A 21,423-nucleotide genomic window follows, 5' to 3' on the forward strand; every position below is an offset into this window, starting at 1 on the left:
TATAAACTGTAAGGCAAATTTAGAAAGAAAATCTTTAATTTAAAGACTTTAAAGATCACAGCACAGTCCCAAAATACTCAAATGTCATTTAAAATCTTTATACTTTACCTTTATCCATCAAAACATTAGGTTTTACATATTTGCGAGCAAGAAATTAACCACTTGAAATGTAATATAGTTTAGTTTGATCATGTACTAATTAAATTCAAATAGAAAAGTCAGAATATTTTGTGCTTCATGTGTACATAAAAACTTCATTACAAGGATCATTTCCGAAATTATATTATTTAAAATATACAAGTCATTATATAACTACTTTACTCATTTTTATTAGCTTGTTTGAAAACATGATTTCCTTTTACCAGTAAAGGTTAAGTAACAAATTACCCTATTTACTACTGGCTTATTACATGCCTATTATTAAGATATCAACACTTCTAAAAGTATGGTTTCACATCCCTAATCCTACACTAAAAATTACAGTAACTTACTGGCAAATTTGGTTGCCAGGAAGATTGTAAATTTACAAGTACAAAGTAAAAGAATTACAACTGTGCTATATTTTACATTACCATTGAAATATTGCCAGTAAGTTTTTGTAAATCTCAGAGTAAATATCAGTTTACAGTGTGCTTGTAAATTTAGTCTTACCAACAAATTGCCAGTAAGTTGCTGTAAATTTTAGTAAATTAATTATTAATTTAATGTGCTTGTACATTGTCTTGCTGGCTAACAAAATCTCAGTACGTTACTGTAAATTGTACAGCCAATTGCAATCATTAATTTACAGTGTGTTTGTAAATGTACAGTCTTACTGGAAACAAATTGCCTGTAAGTTACTGTAAATGTTAGTAAACTAATTATTCATTTACAGTGTTTGCAAATTTACAGTCTTAGAGGCATAAAAATGCCTGCAAGTTACTCAATTTTACAGTAAATTGTAATTATTCATTCACAGTGTGCTTGTAAATTTAGTCTCACCGGCAACCGAAATTGCCAGTAAGTTACTATAAATTGTGTAAAAAAAAACATACTATAACGTGTACCCAATTTCTAAACCCAACTACTGCCATACTAACCGTTAATAAGCAGCCAATAAGTAGTTAATTTAGCCAAAAGTCTTAATGGTTTAATAACGTAAATTGCATGTTAAAATAGAATGCGACCAAAATATGCAATTGATTAATACAACCAACATAGCCAATAACATACATCAATTCAAAAACCTGTGCATGTGCACAAACATTAGGTGCATCCCTTATCCCACTAATCTTCATAAAAACCTGTAATATTTAGATGATAAACAGTAAAAATCTGAATGTCTGCTAAATTATATTTCAATATACATCATAATATTATAGAATCAGTTATTTTACTAGTAAAAAGAAACCATGTTATCAAATAAAAACGCTGGTAACACTCTAGTTTAAGTAACAATTTACTAAATGGCTTGTTATCTGCCTAGTATTAGGTTATCAACACGTATAAATTACGAGTTTATTTGACATCACTAACCCTACACTAAAATAATAACTGTTAAATTTATAGTAACTTGCAAATTTGGTTGCCAGTAAGACTGTAAAATTTACAAGCAATGTAAATATACAATTGTGCTGTATTTTTGTATAACCATTTTAATTATTAATTTACAGGACTCTTATCAACTTTAACTTACTGGCATAGTGGTTGCCAGTAAGACTCTGTAAATTAATTACAATTTATTGTAAAGTTTACAGTGTGCTTGTAAATTTAGTCTATTTACCAACAAATTTCCAGTATGTAATTGTAAATTTCAGTAAATTAATTCATTTACAGCATGCTTGTAAATGTAGCATTACTGGAAACAAAAAAATGCCATCATGTTATTGTAAATTTTACAAAAAAAAGTAAATAATTTACAGTGTGCTTGTAAAATTACTCTTAAATGGAAACCAAAATTGCCACCATGTTACTGTAAATTATAATAAATTGTAATTCATTTACAGTGTGCTCGTAAATTCTGTCTTACAGTAACATACTGTAAAAAAAATTTCCAGTAAGGCTAAATTTACAAGCATGTAGTACATTAATCACAATTTATTGTTATATTTACAGTAACATACTGCCATTTGTCTCAAGTAAGTTTAACAATAAAATGTAATTAACTTACAGTGTGGTTGTAAATTTAGCCTTACTGGAAAAAAAAAATGCCAGCATGTTACTGTAAATTTACCAAATTGTAATTAATTTACAGTGTGCTTGTAAATTCAGTTTGACTAGAAACAAACAAAAAAATGCCATCATGTTACTGTAAATTTATCAATAAGTTGTAATTAATTTACAACATGCATGTTCCAGCCTTACTGGAAACCAAAAATGCCAGTATGTTACTATAAATTGAACAAATTGTAATTAATTTACAGCGTGCTTGTAAATTCAGTCTGACTAGAAACAAACAAAAAAAATGCCAGTATGTTAGTGTATGTTTAACAATAAACTGTATTTACAGCGTGCTTGTAAATTTAGCCTTACTGGAAACCAAAAATGCCAGTATGTTGTTAAAAGTTAAACAATAAATCGTAATTAATTTACAGTGCAGTTGTAATTTAGCCTTATTGGAAACCAAAATGCCAGTATGTTCCTGTAAACTTTACAATAAATTGTAATTAATTTACAGTGTGCTTGTAAATTTAGTCTATTTACAAACAAATTTCCAGTATGTAATTGTAAATTTCAGTAAATTAATTCATTTACAGCATGCTTGTAAATGTAGCATTACTGGAAACAAAAAAATGCCATCATGTTACTGTAAATTTTACAAAAAAAAGTAAATAATTTACAGTGTGCTTGTAAAATTACTCTTAAATGGAAACCAAAATTGCCCAATTTATAATTCACAATTTATTGTTATATTTACAGTAACATACTGCCATTTGTTTCCAGTAAGTTTAACAATAAAATAATTAATTTACAGTGTGCTTGTAAATTCAGTCTGACTAGAAACAAACAAAAAAAATGCCAGTATGTTAGTGTATGTTTAACAATAAACTGTATTTACAGCGTGCTTGTAAATTTAGCCTTACTGGAAACCAAAAATGCCAGTATGTTGTTGTAAATTTATCAATAAATTGTAATTAATTTACAACATTCATGTAAATTTAGCCTTACTGGAAACCAAAAATGCCAGTATGTTATTGAAAGTTAAACAATAAATCGTAATTAATTTACAGTGCAGTTGTAAATTTAGCCTTATTGGAAACCAAAATGCCAGCATGTTCCTGTAAACTTTACAATAAATTGTAATTAAATTTACAGTGTGCTTGTAAATTCAGTCTTACTGGCAACCGAAATTGCCATCATGTTACTGTAAATTTCACAAGTACTACCTTACTTACTAAAAAGCAGCCAATTAATAGTTTGACCTAATAGTCTTAGTTAATGGCTTGTTAATAGCGTACACTAAAATAAAATGTAACCAAAATATTCAATTGCTTATTAATAACCAATTAATTTAGCCAGTTACATACAAATTACTCCATTTAAAAACCTGTGTATGAGCACGCAAACATTAGCTACATCCTCCATTCGACTAATCGTCTTCATAAAAACCTATAGCATTTGCATGATATAAACGCACATTCATTGTGAGTGAATGCAAGGTCAAGATTAAAACTATTCAGCCGCCGTCAGTCGAATTAAACAACCTTGAATGGATTCAGCTCAGCAGCTCTTAAAAGGAATTTTTTTTAATTGCTACAAACAAAAAAAGGTGCTTGGATTAAATGAGGAGATTTCCACTCACTTTCATCCGTTTCTTCTTATCCTTCATTCTCCGCTTAAAACTCTCCTGCAGCACACAAAGAAAAAGCACATTTCTGTGTCACAATCATCAGTTTAAGAGGTCAAAGGTCACAAGGGCGCCACTGTAAACAGCAAACGCGGTTGATTGTGAACACTCACGTCGTCTTCCTTGCGCTTTTTGAAGATGTTGTCCTCTGCCACCCCTACGGCTTGCATAATGAGCTCAACACGCTCCAGATTGACAAAGCCGTTTTCTGTTAAATAGCCCTACAGGTAGAGAAAAAAAAGACTAGGCTGAGTGGTTATAAAACTTTCCTTCAGTCAATTATAAATGGATAAAAGCCAGATGGAAAAAAATTTGTTTTAAACAATTATACAGGGTTCCCACTATAAACCAAATGTAAAATATCCTGACTTTACACTGCCACAGAGTAAAAAGCTGAATTATCATGATTCATCCACCATATTATTTTTTAAATATAAAAATCGACAAAGTAAGTCTCTACATATTTACGTTACAATGACTGTCTCATTCACTTCCATTCATTTTTAACCATACAAAACAACTTATGCTGCTTGTTGTTAATTGCAATGTTCTTATATTATTTTTGATCTTTTTAATGTAATGTATTGTCATAAACATAATGGTTTTAAGTGCACGTAGTTTGATGCCACTTTGTCAGGCCTAGTTGTTTACCCATAGCCACCATCGAACCAGAAGTGTAACAATCACTGAAGTGAGCAAAATAAGGTGGACAATGAAGGAGGAAAAAAAGGGAGCTGTTGTGTTTAGCAATGAACAGACGCACATACATACACAAAAAGTAGTATTTTAACAGGGACAGCCTGTTGACTGCTTGTGATTTAAATGACTGCCGGTGTTCTGTCGATTTGTCAAATTGCTTAATTATTATTATTATTATTATTATTATTATTATTATAGCAGTGTAACTTCGCGCTTTTAAATTGTTGTTGTTATTTATTTAATAATAACAACAACAACAACATAATATAAAACAACAACAACAACAAAGATAATAATAAAATTAATAGAAATAACCTCAACGGCAACAAACAATAAAAAGGTAATAAAACAAAATAAAAAAATAATAAAAAAATATAAAAATTATAATCAATTATAAAACAACAACAAAATATAATAATAATAAAACAACAATAACAATAAAATAGTAAATTAAATAATAACAATATTAGCAACAATAATAATTTATAAACAACAACAACAACAACAATAAAAAACTCAGCGACAACAAAACAATAATAAATGTGATAAAAACATAAAAATAATTTTAATAAAACAAATAATAATAATAATAATAACAACAACAACAACAACAACAACAACAACCAAAACGGTCACACTTCACATTAAGGTTTCATTAGTTCATGTATTTACTAAAATTAATAATGAACAATACTTGTACAGCATTTATCAATTATAGTTCAACATTCACTAATGCATTAACATCCAAATTGATGCTCGTTAACATTAATGCACCATGAGTTGACATGAACAACTGTATTTTCATTAACTAATATTAACTAACATGAACAAGTACTATAATAAATGCATTGTTCTTTGTTTGCTCATGTTAGTAAATGCATTAATCATCATTAACCAATACAAGCTCATTGTAATATTAAAATAACAATAATAATAATAATAATAATAATAATAATAATATATATGTATAAAAAAGAAAAAGAAATAAATAAAAATCATTGAAAATAGACGAACCATAACAATAGACAAAACGTGAAACTTTAGTTAAAAATTAATTAAAATATATCAATTAAAAAATATGGTATTTATTTAATTCATTAAAATCAATTAATTAATTAACTTGCATGATTCAGGAAAAAATGCATTGACACTTAAAAATGACAAACATAAAATTCCTGATATTCCATGACTTGGATAAAAATACCTTGACTTTCAATGTCTGGAATAGACCTTTTAAAACTCCATGACCTTTGGGAACCCTGAATATAAATAGATTTAAATTTAATTCTGCCACAGGACGTATGGAAATATTCACCCCAGTTTTATGCACAACATCTTTGTAGATGCCAACCAGACGATCGATGGCGCCCTCTCTGTTTAAACACAAACCAGAGTCAGACTCACTGCAGAGCATACAGAAAAGATGAAGTGTTTTTTGGGAGCGTACCTGATCTCAAGAGACGGTAAGTGGGGCAAGAAGTCATTTCCCACAAAGAAACACATGAACACCCAGTCGTCGATGCTCCGCTCAAAGCTGAACGGGAAGGGCAGGCTGGCCATTGTCAACTCCCTCTCCAGATACTGCACAACACGCATCACTTGCAGATTAACATTCATTATGCTTTTACATGCAGTTTTTCTAGTTTAATACAGCTTTTAAAAGACTAATTCACAGTATCGGTATTAAACAATGTTTATTTTATACACAGATTGACATTCACTTTGCACTTTGTTAGATAAATATAAAAATCTAGTGGTTACGCATTGAGTAACTTATTTTAACAAGGCTGGTGTGTATTGTTCCTGTGTGTTCCTCATCTGTCCCGTTCTCTACATGAGCGGAGAACAGATGCAGCTGTGAGAAGGGCGGCGCCAATTATAAAAGCACGATGTTGGAGCTGTTCAGAATCAGAAAGAGCTTTATTGCCAGGTATGTTTGATTTGGTGACAGAGCTTCTACAGTGCAACAGGATTACAGACAGGACAAAACAAAAAATAGTAATATATATATTTATTTTAAAAATAGAAGCAAGTAGTGAATGCAAATATACAAATTGACAAGTGCATGTAGAGCTATATTACTATATACACAACGTTATATGTGCAGCTGTTATGTGCAAATTAGCATGTAAAGTGTGTTGTTAAATAAGTGTGTATAAAAGTGTACAGCAAGTAGTGATGCGTTCGTAGATCGTATGAGTTCTCTTCCTGTTTCCCCTCGCTGTTGTGTTTGTGAGCAGATCGCTGCATGTTCTCTGTGTGGCAGTGAAATCTTTGTCCGAAACCCTTTTTCGAAGTGATCTGGTGAGATACTCTGTTAAATATGGTAATAGGACGGTCACTTGCATTAGCGGTGGCTGAGCGTTTATACTCTGTCCGAATCCCTTTTCCAAAGTCACCTGGTGAGATACTCTTTTAAATACGGTAATAGGACGGTATTTTGTATTAGCTGTGGCTGAGTGTTTATTTACAGCTGAATGATATAAGGAAAGGCCCTTTTCTTTTGTCACTTTTTCTCCTGTTTAAAGAATAGACGAGGAGGCAAGAATTGTTGTTTTATTTACAGAACTTTATTGTTGGTTTAGGTAAGGGATGCTTAATATTAGGTAGCCTACTTTGTTTTGTTTGTTGATTTGGCCTTTTTTTCTATTGCCACCTTGGTTTTGATCTTGGAAATATTTGCTTAATATTGGAAAAATTTATGTTTAATAAATCTGTTAGCCCTTTTCGACAACTTGGCCTGTGTGCGCTCTTGGGGAGCAGGAAAGGGGACTCCGGGTGATCTCTTTTAATAGAGGGCCATCCTTCTCTTCATGTATGGAGCACCGTGCTTTCGCTATGCAAAACTAGTTTAATACCAATTTTTCTGACTTAAACACTGTTTAATACGCATACCAAATTATTACCAAACATTTAATACCGCTCACAGAACCCACGCTTTTACATGCGCAAACATTTAACATTTATTAACCTTATAAAAATATGTAAATGGTTATTAAAGAGCCCCTATTATGGGTTTTTGAAAATGACCTTGCATGTAGCGTGTAACAGCTCTAAGTGAGGTGAAATATCCAGCTAAGGCTTAAATCTGAAAGTACACAGCGTTTAAAACTATTCATTTATTTATAAAACAGTGGTCGAGGTTTATTTTTGCAAAAACAACTCCGCATTATAGCCCTCGAGTGCTTCAGTATTCTACGCGCTTACAACAGGGGATTCGTCCGCCATTTGTTAAAGAAGGATCAGAAAAGACTATTGATGTCGGCGCCGGTGGTTGGTGTGTCGGCACGTGCACTCCGGTGCTCACGGCGACCCGAGTTCGATTCCCGCCTCGCAGCCCTTTGGCGGTCCTTCCCCTTTCTTTGCACTTTATCCATTATAGGTGAACACCCCGAAAAAATTATCTAAAAAAATTAATTAAAGAAAATAGACTATTGATGTATGGGACTGTCAGAGCTTGACAGGAATTTTAGAGTGGACCAGTTTATTCCTCCACTTCAAAAGTGTAAGTGCGATTAAAATGGTTTTCTCTAGCTTGCTAATTATGTATTGAATTGTGTTTTGTTGCTTGTAACCGCTTGTACTGTATATGGTTAACTTTTTTGTGGTTTTCGAGGATAAACATAACAGGAGGGTGGCGGGAGATGGGTCTGAAATACGGGAGACTCCCGGGAAAAAAGGTGTTGGCAGGTATGCTCACACATACACTCTGTCAACTTAAATATTGTTGATAAGCCGTGGTGGGCATTTCACTTTGTCTTATGCTAAACGCTGTCGACCAATCGCAACAGACTGTCATCGATCCAATCTGCACAGAATAGCTTTGCGCTAAGGAGGGAACAAATGAATTGCTGCATGAATCATAAGGGAGTCGTTGGGATAATTAGGTAAAAATAAATTCATATAAAGACAATGAAAGTGTTTTTGACCTTGCATGCATATTGTTGCTGGAGACCCTTAAAACCAAAATATTAAACCATTATTAATGTATAATAGGGGCTCTTTAAAAGGACCAATATAGCCAATTGCATAAAAATTATTAAAATAAAAACCTGTGTAAACATTAGGTACATCATTTATTTCAGTGGTTCTCAAAGTGGGGGAAAAAGACTCCCTGGGGCGTCATGGGACAATGACAGGGGGTCACACTCAAAAAAGTCAAATAAATTGTATTAAACTATTAGAATTACCATGTTTTATCCATAATTCACAGAAAATAAAAATAGTAGCTATTAGTATTGCAAATAAAAAGCCATCACCCTTTTAATTTTTTTCATAGGATTTTGTGTTTACACTAGATTAACAACACAGCAATAGTGTCAGCGGCAGCACATTGTTTTATAGCACCAAGTTAAACTTTGACACCTTTAATGGCAATCAATTTGTGCTGAAAACACTATATCTACTGTCTCATTCGGTGAGGTTAATATCAAACAAATTAAGAAGTGACTATTTAAATTATAGCCTATGGTTATTAGACTGTGCACTTTGTGTTATCAATATGCTTGTGTTCATATAGGTCTATTGTTGTGTGTGCAACCTCTGTGTATGTATATCCACCTCCGAGAAATGTGGGGCTCGCGAGTCACTGGTATTGTTATTTTGGGGTCGCGGGGCTGAAAAGTTCGGAAACCCCTGGTTTTTTTGATTAAATATCTTCACAATAACCTCTATTATATTTGCATGATCTAAAACGTTCAACAACAACAAAACAGTATATGCACGGTGGCGCAGTGGGTAGCATATTCGCCTCACAGCAAGAAGGTTGTTGGTTCGAGTCTCGGCTGGGGCAGTTGGCATTTCTGTGTTGAGTTTGCATGTTCCCCGCGTGTTCGCATGGGTTTTCTCCGAGTGCTCCGGTTTCCCCCACAAGTCCAAAGACATGTGGTACAGGGGAATTGGGTAGGCTAAATTGTCCGTAGCGTATGTGTAAAATAGTGTGTATGGATGTTTCCCAGTGATGGGTTGCAGCTGGAAGGGCATCAGCTGCGTAAAACATATGCTGGAAAAGTTGGCGGTTCATTCCGCTGTGGTGACCCCAGATTAATAAGGACTAAGCCGAATAGAAAATGAATGAATGAGTTTAATACAGATATTTAAAGTTTAATATCTTGAAGTAATTTACAACAGTATGGGTATTAAAAGAATGTTTATTACCAAACTTTTAATATCGTTCACAGAACCCAAGCTTTCACAAGTGCAAACATTTATTTATTTAATAATTAGCAGACTGAACTCTTCTTTTAATGAATAACTGTTTAAAAATCATTTGTTTAAAATGCACCAAAAATAATGGGTTATATTCACTGTAAAATAATACAAATATTCTTTTAAAAGGAGATGCATTTATTTATGCTGAGCAATGTATATAAGAACAAATGCAATTAGACAGATCACATTCTAATGTACCAGAAAAGTGGTACTATGCTCATTTCTTGATGCGTTAAACCACTTTGACATCAAAATTATTCAGCCTCAGGTGAATGTTTTTCTTTTCTTTTTTCAAATATTTCCCAAATGATGTTTAACAGAGCAAGGAGTTTTTCCACTATTTCCTATATTTTTTGCCTCTGGTGAGTTTTATTTCAGCTAGAATAAAAGCAGCTTGTTTTTTTGTTAGTTTTTTTTACATTAAGGTCAATATTATTACCCCACTGAAGCAATATTTGTTTTCAATTGTCTACAGAACAAACCACTGTTATACAATGACTTGCCTAATTAACCTAATTTGCTTAATTAAGCCTTTAAATGTCAATTTAAGCAGAATACTAGTCTTTTAAAAAAATATCTAGTCGAATATTATTTACTGTCATCACAGCAAAGATAAAATAAATCAGTTATTAGAATATTATTAGAATTCAGACATTAACTGTATATATAACATCATAAAATGAACAAACCTCTCGCAGCACAGCCAGTCGGATGAATATAAACTCCTGTTCGGATACCGGAATGGTGTCTGCAAACTCATCATGCTGAAAAAACAAAAAACAAGATGAGATAGGAGACCAGCATTGAGAAGACCGCTTGGGCAGACTCAGGAATAAAGAAAAGTTTTACCTCGCCCTGTTTTTCTCTTGGCAAACCCTGACAGTCTTTAATCTCGTGGCCCATTTGACTACAAAGAGCACAGGGTCTGGGTTTATTGGGTTTAAACTCTTCTCTTATAATGGTGAAGTTAGGTTCATGTGTTGCCAGACCCAGCATAATCAAATCAGCTGAACAGGAAAAAAAACAACAGAAAATTAAACATCATTTTAAAGTTCTTTTAAAATGTTTTACAACATGCAAATCAACCATTTTGAGTCTGAAAAGTTTCAGAAAATTGAAGCGCAAAGATAAATGGCTGATAATACATAAACATGCAGTCATAAATGCTAATAATGGCAGCTTTCGGTCAGATTTATATTTTGAAGAGTCTTCTCTCCAGAGTAATCAGATGCAATATAGGTTTCCTCATTCATCCACTTAGTGCAATAACACTACAGGCATAATGTTGCACGTCAGCTCCTCTTATATATAAATCCAGACAGATTTCAATAGTTCCCTCATTTTTATTCAAACATTCTGCAACTAAATGAAACTATCTGGCATTTCTGATTGAACCATTATCAAACATGAGCTTTTTTTTTTTCTTTCTTTCCATTGGTTGCTTATTAAATTGTAAAAATTGAGCATTACTGGAATGAAGGTGCATAACTGGAAGAGCATGTTGTGACATTCTTATTAAATAAAATTAGGGTAAAAATATGTATTATTTATAATAAGAAAACACAAATAAATTTAACAGCAAGTTAAAACAAAGTAGAAGATGGTTAAATATAAAGAAAAATAAATAAATCACAACTTAAAGTAGGCAGCCAAATAAAAGTGGTCAAACATTTAAAAGAACAAAATATAAAGTCAGAAAGAAAGAGTGAGAAATAGATCATAAGAAGAAAAAACAAAAAGAAAATTGCAAAAAAGCAATAAAAAAAACCACAAAGAAACTAGAGCACAAAAGCACACAAAAAAAATTATCAAAAAAAGAAAGCACAAAGAAAGAAAGAAAGAGCAAAAATAAATAAATAAATAAAAATAAAAGCAGTGTAGGAAAGTGAAAAAACGAACAGAAAAAAAATAATAAAAAATACAAATAAATAAATCAACAAGTGGAAAAATCCCACAAACAAGCGGAAAAAAAAAAAACAAACAAACAACGAGCGAGAAAAAAAAAAAAAAAAAAACAAAAAAAAAAAAAAAACAAATGCGTGAGCAGGAAAGGAAGAGAAATTGGAGAAAAAAAAAAAAAAGCAAGAAAGAGCAAAAGGAAAGCAAGAACTCCTTTACCATCAGCTCCGCAGAGACAGTGATGCGTGTTTGGGTCATGATTTGGCTGACCTGGAAAAAAAAAAATAATGAATAAGACACATTAGACTCTCACATTAGACTATTCCAATTTCGACATTATTAGACACGAGTCATGACCTACAGACAACATTTCTGCAGACAATAATAAATCAATTCTTGAGAAGTCCTTCACAATAAGACCATAATGCAAGATCTGAGCTCTACCTCTCTGTCTCCTGATGTAATCCATAATTTTATGCTCTCCTTCACCAGGAACGCTGGCGTCCGACAGGAAAACCTGCATGACAAAGGATGCATTTGTTTATCTATAACATCCAACAGAGGAATAACATTAAACAACGGGTTTATCAAGAGCTAATCTGAGCTACTGTTTAAAATGCATTAGAGCTGCAACAACGAATCCAGTAAATTAAATTAAATCAATTACTAAAAACGGTGGTAACGAATTTCATAATCGATTCATTGCGTTGCAGAGACGTTTGATTATTTAAAATATATATAAATAAATAAAAAATAAATAAAAACTTCAGTTGAATATGGAGCAGAGTGAACGCACTCTGCCTCTCTCGTGCACTGATGCCAGCAGAGTTCTGCGCCTCAGAGAGGATGGAGTGAAAACAAACGAGCAGAGAAATCTGTGCAACCCTAGTCAACCAAGGTGTGTAAGCATTTCACACTAAATAAACAAAAAAAAAAACGTTAAGTGTTAACGGCCAAATATGCAAAAGTGATGACAGGAGCACCACAGCAATGTTCCAGCACCTGAAACGCAAACATGTTGGAGTCTTTGATGAGGGGGAAGGGAGCAACAGCTGAATAAATCACTACAGAATGCTACTTTTGTTCCGTTTTGAAGTGAGGATCATAATGTCCCTGGTGCTGGGCTTTACTTGTTATCCAGCTGGCAAGCAAACTGAGCTTTGGCGCATTATTTGGCGCTGAACCAGAGAAAGATGTGTCATATCACAATTATGCAGTGTTTTTAACCACCCAATGCTTATTTTATGTTTTAGACATGCAAATACACACAAGTACCAGTAAAACAATACATTTAGAGTTTGTAAAACACAAAAAAAAGTCTATGGAAGTCTAACAATCCATTCAAATATAATTTGCCGATGTGTATTATTCACATCATGTACATGTAGTGAACGTAACAATAAAGTTCAATCTATTCTTCTCCCAGCTGTGTAGCCACTTGCTTGCATGCATTTTGGGAGTAACTGATGAATTTACGTGCTGAATCCTGAGTGTTCTGCTTTTATTAATAAGGCATGCACACAGCCATAAGTAAACAAAATCTCACGTTATAGATCACGATCAAGATCATTTATACCGTCTTTTAAACAACAAAATACAAAGTATATAAGTGAGTGTTAAGACAGAAAGGTCACTACACTGCAAAAAAGCTGTCACTTAGTCTCGCTTCCAGTCTAAATATCTAAAAAAAAATTCTTAAAATCAAGAATAGACAGGAAAAATGGCATGAGAAAATTGAGATGCTTAAAACTTCTGTTTGAGATTATATCTAAGATTATTTTTCTTACCCCATTTGCAAATAATTTTGCTTGTTTTAAACAAACAATCACTTAATTGAGGTGTTTGGGTTTTTTTTTTTTACAAGAAATAATTTCTTATGCTATTTTAATTATATATATCTTGATTTAAGATTTTTTTTAGATATTTAGCTTGAAAACAGGACAAAACTACCAAGTTTTTTTTTTATTATCATCATCATCATCGCTTTTATAACAGCTCAGGGATGTTCAAGGACAACATGTTTGTGCACTTTCTAAAGATTTTAGTTCCATTATTTAGTAAAGGGTTGGAAATAAACGCTTTTCTGTTTTTAAAATTCTGATTCTACTGTTAATCTAAAAAAAATCTACAACAGGTTAATAGATTATTAAAATAATTGTTAGTTGCAGCCCTAAAAAGCAGAGCTCCACCACTGGGTGTTTTAAAAACATTGAAAATGGCAGTGTTCTGTTTTAGTCAAATGATATATCAATCTTGTGTAACAAATAATCTTTTTTTTTTTTCTTTGAAATGTAGATATTTGCACTAGAAAACAAAAATAAAAAAAAAAAACATTTTTTTCAAAAATTGTAGAATTAAATACAAATATTGTTTGTTACACCTCCAAACATGATAATTTTTAACCCTCTTGAAATGCTCAGTCACAGGTCTTAGAAACAAATGCACATGATAAACTTTCACTCTGTTATGGTTAAACTCAGCTGTGACTCTACAAATCACATGTATTCTTTGGCTTCTGCTCAAATATAATTGAGACTCAACATTGCATATCTTTGAATTTGACAATTGCAGATGTGCACATTGTGATATCAATGCTGAAACGATAAACAGAATTGTACAGGCCTATTTTAGAGGAAACACAAACTGGACTAATGCATTACTAGCTGGTCTGGAATACTGCACAATGGCTCCCTGATTCATGTAACCTCTCTCATATGACCATTACACAAGCACTAGGCTGCAAGTATGGATGCTGGCAAAATACATGCATGCCCAGTGAGTGTTAAAGGACACCAGGGCTGGGAAAATATGTAATGTTGTTGAGTGTTGAGATAACGACATTTCTTATAATCTAACCAACTTGCTAAATGCTATTTTAATAGCAATTTATGTAACAATCAAACTAAAGTAATACATATTTTCTGAGCTAATTAAACCTAAAAATAATAATAATAATAATTGTTATTGGCTGAGTTTTCCCCCTCGTCCCCTGGATTTAGCATTTATTTTCAGCTCTAGGTTCATCTAACAGCACTGACTGGAGAGGTGGGGATGAAGATAGTAAAGACACCATCTGATTGGTCAGATTTGGATAAACCACCTGTGCATGTAGCACACAAATGCTTGCCACATAAAACTAAATTAATTGCACTTCTCTATGATATTGCATATATTATAGTTATACTGGTCATCTTTCATTATATGGTGCAGCCCTAATAGACATGCATTGCACCATTTAGGGCAGTGTTTCCCAACCCTGTTCCTGAAGGCACACCAACAGTACACATTTTCAACCTCTCCCTTATCAAACACACCTGAATCACCTCATCAGAACATTAGAAGAGACTCAAAAACCTGAAATGAATAGGTCAGATAAGCGAGACATCCAAAATATGTACTGTTGGTGTGCCTAAAGGAACAGGGTTGGGAAAGACGGATTTAGGGTGTATAATGTGAACAGGCAACGTTTTTCTTTCTTCTGTGGACACAAAAAGGAGATATTTTGAAAGATGATGGAAACCTGTAACCACTGGCTTCAATAGTAGGAAAAACAAATACTATGGAAGTCAGTGGTTACATGTATTCAGCTTTACTAAATATATCTTCTTTAGTGTTTAACAGAAGAAACTCAAAAGGTTTGGAACCACTTGAGTGCGAGTAAATAGAAAGTACAGTTTCATTTTTGGGTGAAGTGTCCCTTAAAGACAGGGATATAGCATCATAAACTGGTCATTTTCAGCTGGTCCATGATCATGCGTTTTGGTTGTATAGTGTGGACTGAAATACTTTTCAAAAACGCCAGTCTGGATGAGGAATTGCCATCTGAAAAAATGAAAACACTAGTGTAAACAGCACTTCAGACGGAGCTGTTTGACCTACTGTGATATTACGCCATCCGGGGTCATTGGTCAGTCTGTCTGCAACATAATATCGCAAACATTTGGCCAGGTTATCCATGAACTCGGTCCCCTAAACAAAGAAATAAAGCATTAAAGCTAGAACGCAAAAGCAGAGGGAAATGTAAATGATCAGAGAACATGCAACACTTACAGGTGTGATACAGTTACTGTCAAAACGCTCTTTAATTTCTTCTGGTGGAAGGTAACCACCTATTAAAAAAAAAAAAGAGAGAAACCAGAATGTGTCACAAAGATCAAATCTATATAGTGCTTATATGCAACCAAGTGATGGTTAGTTAAAAAAAAAAAAGTCAAAAAGAAAAATAACTTACAAACAAAAAGAAACAGAGGATATACAAAAATAATACTGAAGTCTCTTGGTGATATGTTGATGTGTTATGAGAACGTACAATCAATGTTATTGCAAACTGCATCATTTTTGCTCATTCATCATTTTGCTTCAGAAAGCTTGCACTCCAGATGAAGACCTCAGTATATCATCAGGAGCCACGGGTATTAAAGGTCCTGTGAAGTGCTTTGAAATGTACATTTTTATTCTATATTTGAGATAAAGACAACTGAAACATGGACAGGGTGGGATATAGAGACACCCGTTCCCTTTTTAAAAAACAGCCAATAGCATTTAGTTCAGGGGTGGCCAAACTCAGTCCTGGAGGGCCGGTGTCCTGCAATGTTTAGTTCCAACCCAATCAGACACTCCTGGGCTAGCTAATCAAGCTCTTACTAGACTTTCTAGAAACATCCTTGCATGTGTGTTGAGGCAAGCTGGAGCTAAAGTCTGCAGGACACCGGCCCTCCAGGATTGACTTAGGACACCCCTGGATTAGTTTAATGACATCTTTGCCAGTAAGAGTGGCTGAGCTCAAGCGCATCAAATAAAGCGTCTTGAAGGGGCGGGGCATATCAGATACTAGAGAGCATTTGATTGGTGAAGATTTGATGACAAACTGAAGTATGAGGCGACAAGAAAAAAAAATTAAATGATCCATTTTGGCAAAACTGACAAACTACAAGTATCTGATGTTTACATCTTCAGATTGCATATTGTCACTGTTTTGTTCCACACTAGCTTATAGATATCCTTAAGACTGACGTCTATTAAAAAAAAAAAAGTTATTTTAATTTTACGAGACCTTTAATTTGGTCATGCCTGTATATTTTTCGGACTCTTAAAGTGTCGGTCTCTATTTATTTCCATTTTATAATTCACCAAAAACAGTGGTTTCAGCTATCTTTAATATTCTACAAAGTCACCCAGATAAGTGTTTCTCAACCACATGTCTCCTTAACCAAATCACACTGATTCAGATCATCAGCTCACTAGCAGAGACTGAAAGACTTGCAATAGGTGTGATAGACAAAGGGGACACCCAAAACATGCAGTGTTGGTGATCTTCCAGCAACGTGGTTGAGAAACACTGCACTAGATCTTAGATGGCCAAAGATTTGTGAATGTTTGTGCATTAGCTGAAGAAATGCAGCAGTGGTTACCTCTCTCCATCACTTCTTCTCTCATTTTCTGTTTCTCTTCCGTGAGCTCCACTCCTTCCTTAGACGCCCGGAAGCGTCTGGAACGCTGTTGGTTCATTTTGGCACGAGGAGCCTGAATAATAAAAAGATTAAACAGATTAGCAAAAACAGACAATATTGATTTACAATGTGCATATTTTGAGGAGAGGAGAGAAAAAGTCACACCAGCAGGTCAAATGGGCCACAGTGAGCGAGAGAAAAGGAGTACTTTCATTTTCTCAATCACAGTGAAATAGGGGAGCTTCTGCTGTAAGTGTCAGTGAAAGACTGATCCAGCAAACACGCACGCAGTAAATTGTGCACAGTTTCTGAGTTAAGTAGTTGGAGTGTTGTAAATACTCGCACTCGCCTCCCTCGCCATAGTAGGCTATGGAGCTATAGCGCATATGAGATAAATGACGTCAGTACATAATAACCGGTTATGATCATTACTGAACCGATACCAAATTGTCCACGTCTGCATTGCGGTGCACTGAACAAACAATTAATTTTGACACCCCTAATACACTATAAATAAAAAGCAGAGTTCCACATAATTCCTTATGTTGTCCCGGCATAATTCGATTAGGTTAACTTAATTGCTTTTACAAATTTAAGTGTATTGAACATAAAACAATTAATTTGTCCCCAAAATATCTCAAGAATTGTGTTAATTCAGCTCATTTTAATTTAGTAGTCTGAACAAGCAGCAAAAATATTTATTTTGAGTGTATATAAAATACCTAATACACAACATGCAAACCTGCTGTATTGTGCTTAGTGCTGTAAAACATGCTTAATAATGGACGATACGTACCACACCATCAATTGCCATATACAGAACCCGTCTCGGTCGAACAATGTTAAAGAGACGGTCGATGTATTCAAAAATGGCAACCATCATCTCATCTTCATTTTTTGGTGCTGGCCTGCAAATGTGTAAAACAACGTTTAAATAAAAGCAGATAAATATATTAATATTAGAATATCAACGGCATGAGAATCTCACTTGTCCTCAGGATGTGTGCATGGATGGATAATTCCATTCATGTCCAGATACAGGTTGTCAAACTCCACTTCATTTGGGTTGGGTTTGCTGGTATCAACTGGGATTTTAACTCCATTGTACTCCTTGGCCTGAAAAAAAGGGTAAATATAGATATTTGCATATATAAATATAAAAAAAAAAAAAACAATCTACACAAGCTATAGTTCAGTCAGTCTGATAAAACGAGCACTTTTTAATAAGGAATCATGACCACATTCTGAAGTAAAATGTTTCTGATTGATTCCTTGAAAAACCTGGTGAAGTCTAAAAGGGATACAGCTGAGACAGGAAATTAACGATAATAATAATAATAACAATAACAATAATAATAATACCTTACAATTCTGGACACTCTAAACGCTTTACACATTTTGAGGAATCTCCTCATCCACCACCAGTGTGCAACATCCACCTGGATGATGCGAAGGCAGCCATATTGCGCCAGACCGCACACCAGCTGATTGGTGGAGAGGAGACAGAGTGATGAAGCCAATTGTAATATGGGGATGGTTAGGAGGCCATGATGGACAGAGCTCAAATTTGGCCAAGACGCCGAGGTTAAACCCTTATTCTTTTCCAAAGGGCATTCTGGGATTTTTAACCACCACAGATAGTAAGGACCTCAGTTTAACGTCTTATCCAAAAGACAGCGCTCACTGAGCAGTATAGAGTCCCCATTAATATACTGGGGCATTAGGACCCACACAGACCGCAGGTTGAGCGTCCTCTGCTGGCCTCACTAACACCACTTCGTAAAAATCATTTCTAAAAATGATGAATTTTACACTATTAAAAAAAATAAAAGACTACAAAAAAAAAAGTTTTCCTGGTAAAATTAAGGTTTAAATTAAAAACAATTAAGGGACAGTTCACATAAAAATCTATTATCATTCATTCACCCCTCAAAAGTTATGTTTATTACATTTTAATTGAAAAGCATTGAGATATTCAGAGTACTGACATATGCATTCTTGCGCACTAATGTTAACGGGGCTAATTTGGCCATTATGAAGGGGATGCAAAGGAATTTAATGACTTTTTAATGACTCGTCCGAAAGACATCGCTCACTGAGCAGTTTAGATTCCCCATCAATATACTGGGGCGTTAAGGCTGGTCTCACTAACGCCCCTTCCAGCAGCAACCTAGCTTTCCCATGTGGTCTCCCATCCAGGTACTGACCGGGCACAACCCTGCTTAGCTTCAGTGGGCGACCATGTGAGAATTGCAGAGAGCTAGCTGCCAATAATTATTTATATTACCACAACTAATACAATTACTGTACAACAATAGCTCATGTTTTACGTTACTGTGAGGGGCAGGCTTGGTATTGGGATAAAATTGGTTTTATATTTGCACACTCGGACATTCTCCTTAATAATATATATTGCATAAAAGCAGGGCTGGGCCAATAAATGATAATATTTCGAAACGCGATACAATTTTTCAATAACAATGATAAGCTCTGGACTTTTTACTCTATATTAATCTAAGAGCCAAATCACATAGCAGAAAGAAGTGTGTCGATGTTAGAGATGTACTGAATTTTCAGTCTCAGAAAATGTATCGGTTGAAAATGTTATGCCATTTAATGGACCCTCTAAATTTTGTGGCTTCAGTCATTGTTGGGGTAAATCTGGATGCATTAACAACTTGCGTCAAAATATATATCATTATCGTTCAATATGGAAAATAATTACTGAAATTACATTTATGCCATATCGCCCAGCATACAATTATTATTTGCAAACTCTAAATGGGGAAATCATATTATCAGCCAATGACTATCAACGTACAGCATTGTTCACAGTCAATTCAAGTGCAAATGTTGTTTTTAAGTCATAATTACATGCGATTTTTTGACAATATTTAAAGTAGCTTGCTATTTAATATGGGAACTAACATGGGAACAAGAATCTGAAAATATATAACCAACTTTACCTCAATAGGCTTGGGGTAGTGGTAGGCGTTAACAAAAATTCTATTTAAAGGGTTATTAAATAAATAATATAAACAATTCCCGTTATAATTATTGTTTTTAACATTACTGTGGTGGGTAGGTTTAGGTTTGAGAAATAAAATGCAATGAATGGCTCATTTATGAATAAAAATTATCGTTAACTTCTGGCCGCAGCTGTATCCCTTCTAACAACAACCAAGACTGGCTGAAAATTTGCATAATCCTCTGTGATTGGTTGGTCGTTTAAGCAGCCTTGCGCAAAAAGGCACCGTAAAACATGCTGTCTAGATAATAAACACTAAAGCTGTTTGAAACACAGCCATACAATCGGTTTGTAATTACACCGAACTCGTGCTTGCTCACGAATTAATCATCCAAATACGTTTAAAAATGACCAAAAATTCAGACAAAGAAATAAAAACCAAACATAACCTGATTTAAGCTTCAGAACCGTAAATCATACTTAATTATAACCATTTCAATCATAACTGACTGATTAATTACATAAATAGCTGTACATAATCAACAAACATGCAGATGCGCGTGCCCACCTTCTCTTCCAGGCAGTGCACAATTATCGACGGATACTTCCGACTCAACCAGCGGAAAAACGCGGGGACTCCCATCTCCCGTAAAATACAGCACTTTTGAACAAGAGAGCAACTTTAAAATCGATTAAAAACAGTGAAACACGCAGAGGGATGAAAACAGCTATCAAACACAGCGCACGCAGCTTATTTACCCAGCAATGTGCGTAATTTCCGGGTCATCAGGAAGTGACGTCAACACGCCACGCGGTGGTAACAAGCGAATTGCACCCATGATTGCGCCTCCAGATGAACAACAATGAAGCTGTGATATAACGAATAACGAGATCACGGAGCAAATAAATAGTACAAAGTATCGAGAAACATGTACATTTTAACAACCTCTGTTCGATATATGTTTTGATCTTACATTTTCATTTTTAGTAGCCTAGCTAGACTTTAATAAATCTTTATAATAAATAGTTTTTATCCTTTATATCTTTAAAAATGTCTATATATTTGTAGCTTAAGCCTTAATTCCTACAGGATACCAGCAGGTTCCTGCCGAAAAAATGAAAATCCTGCAGGATTCCTGTAGGCTATTTTTGTAAGGGTTACGTTCACTTCATCTGCTTTTAATCGAAATAAACAGGTGAAAAAAATCCCCAGCATTTAGTTGGTATAAAGTTATACGTTTATTAATTTAATTGTTCATTTATTTTCTTTTTGGCTTAGTTCCTTTAATCAGGGGTCACCACAGTGGAATGAACCACCAACTTATTCTGCATGTTTTACGCAGAAAATTGCACCCATGATTGCGCCTCCA

The 21,423-nt window shown here is 34.1% G+C and overlaps 1 protein-coding gene across 2 annotated transcripts in view; it reads right to left on the reverse strand.

Annotated features, from left to right (window-relative positions):
• The window catches only part of xrn2 (5'-3' exoribonuclease 2), an 80,735-nt gene extending 59,906 nt beyond the window's left edge, over window positions 1–20,829 (reverse strand). For both annotated transcript variants that reach the window (XM_056481433.1, XM_056481432.1), the window contains exons 1-14: window positions 20,622–20,829; window positions 18,074–18,201; window positions 17,882–17,993; window positions 17,047–17,158; window positions 15,686–15,744; window positions 15,515–15,604; window positions 12,080–12,152; window positions 11,855–11,905; window positions 10,586–10,743; window positions 10,426–10,500; window positions 5,973–6,106; window positions 5,841–5,898; window positions 3,940–4,047; window positions 3,782–3,826 (exon numbers count right to left, since the gene is read on the reverse strand). In XM_056481433.1, coding sequence (XP_056337408.1) covers window positions 3,782–3,826; window positions 3,940–4,047; window positions 5,841–5,898; window positions 5,973–6,106; window positions 10,426–10,500; window positions 10,586–10,743; window positions 11,855–11,905; window positions 12,080–12,152; window positions 15,515–15,604; window positions 15,686–15,744; window positions 17,047–17,158; window positions 17,882–17,993; window positions 18,074–18,201; window positions 20,622–20,696 — 1,278 coding nt within the window. In that variant the 5' untranslated portion in view covers window positions 20,697–20,829. The remainder of the gene's footprint in view (window positions 1–3,781; window positions 3,827–3,939; window positions 4,048–5,840; window positions 5,899–5,972; window positions 6,107–10,425; window positions 10,501–10,585; window positions 10,744–11,854; window positions 11,906–12,079; window positions 12,153–15,514; window positions 15,605–15,685; window positions 15,745–17,046; window positions 17,159–17,881; window positions 17,994–18,073; window positions 18,202–20,621) is intronic.
• Window positions 20,830–21,423: the final 594 nt, after the last annotated feature.

This window comes from Danio aesculapii, chromosome 20 (assembly GCF_903798145.1).
Source record: "Danio aesculapii chromosome 20, fDanAes4.1, whole genome shotgun sequence".
NCBI lineage: Eukaryota > Metazoa > Chordata > Actinopteri > Cypriniformes > Danionidae > Danio > Danio aesculapii.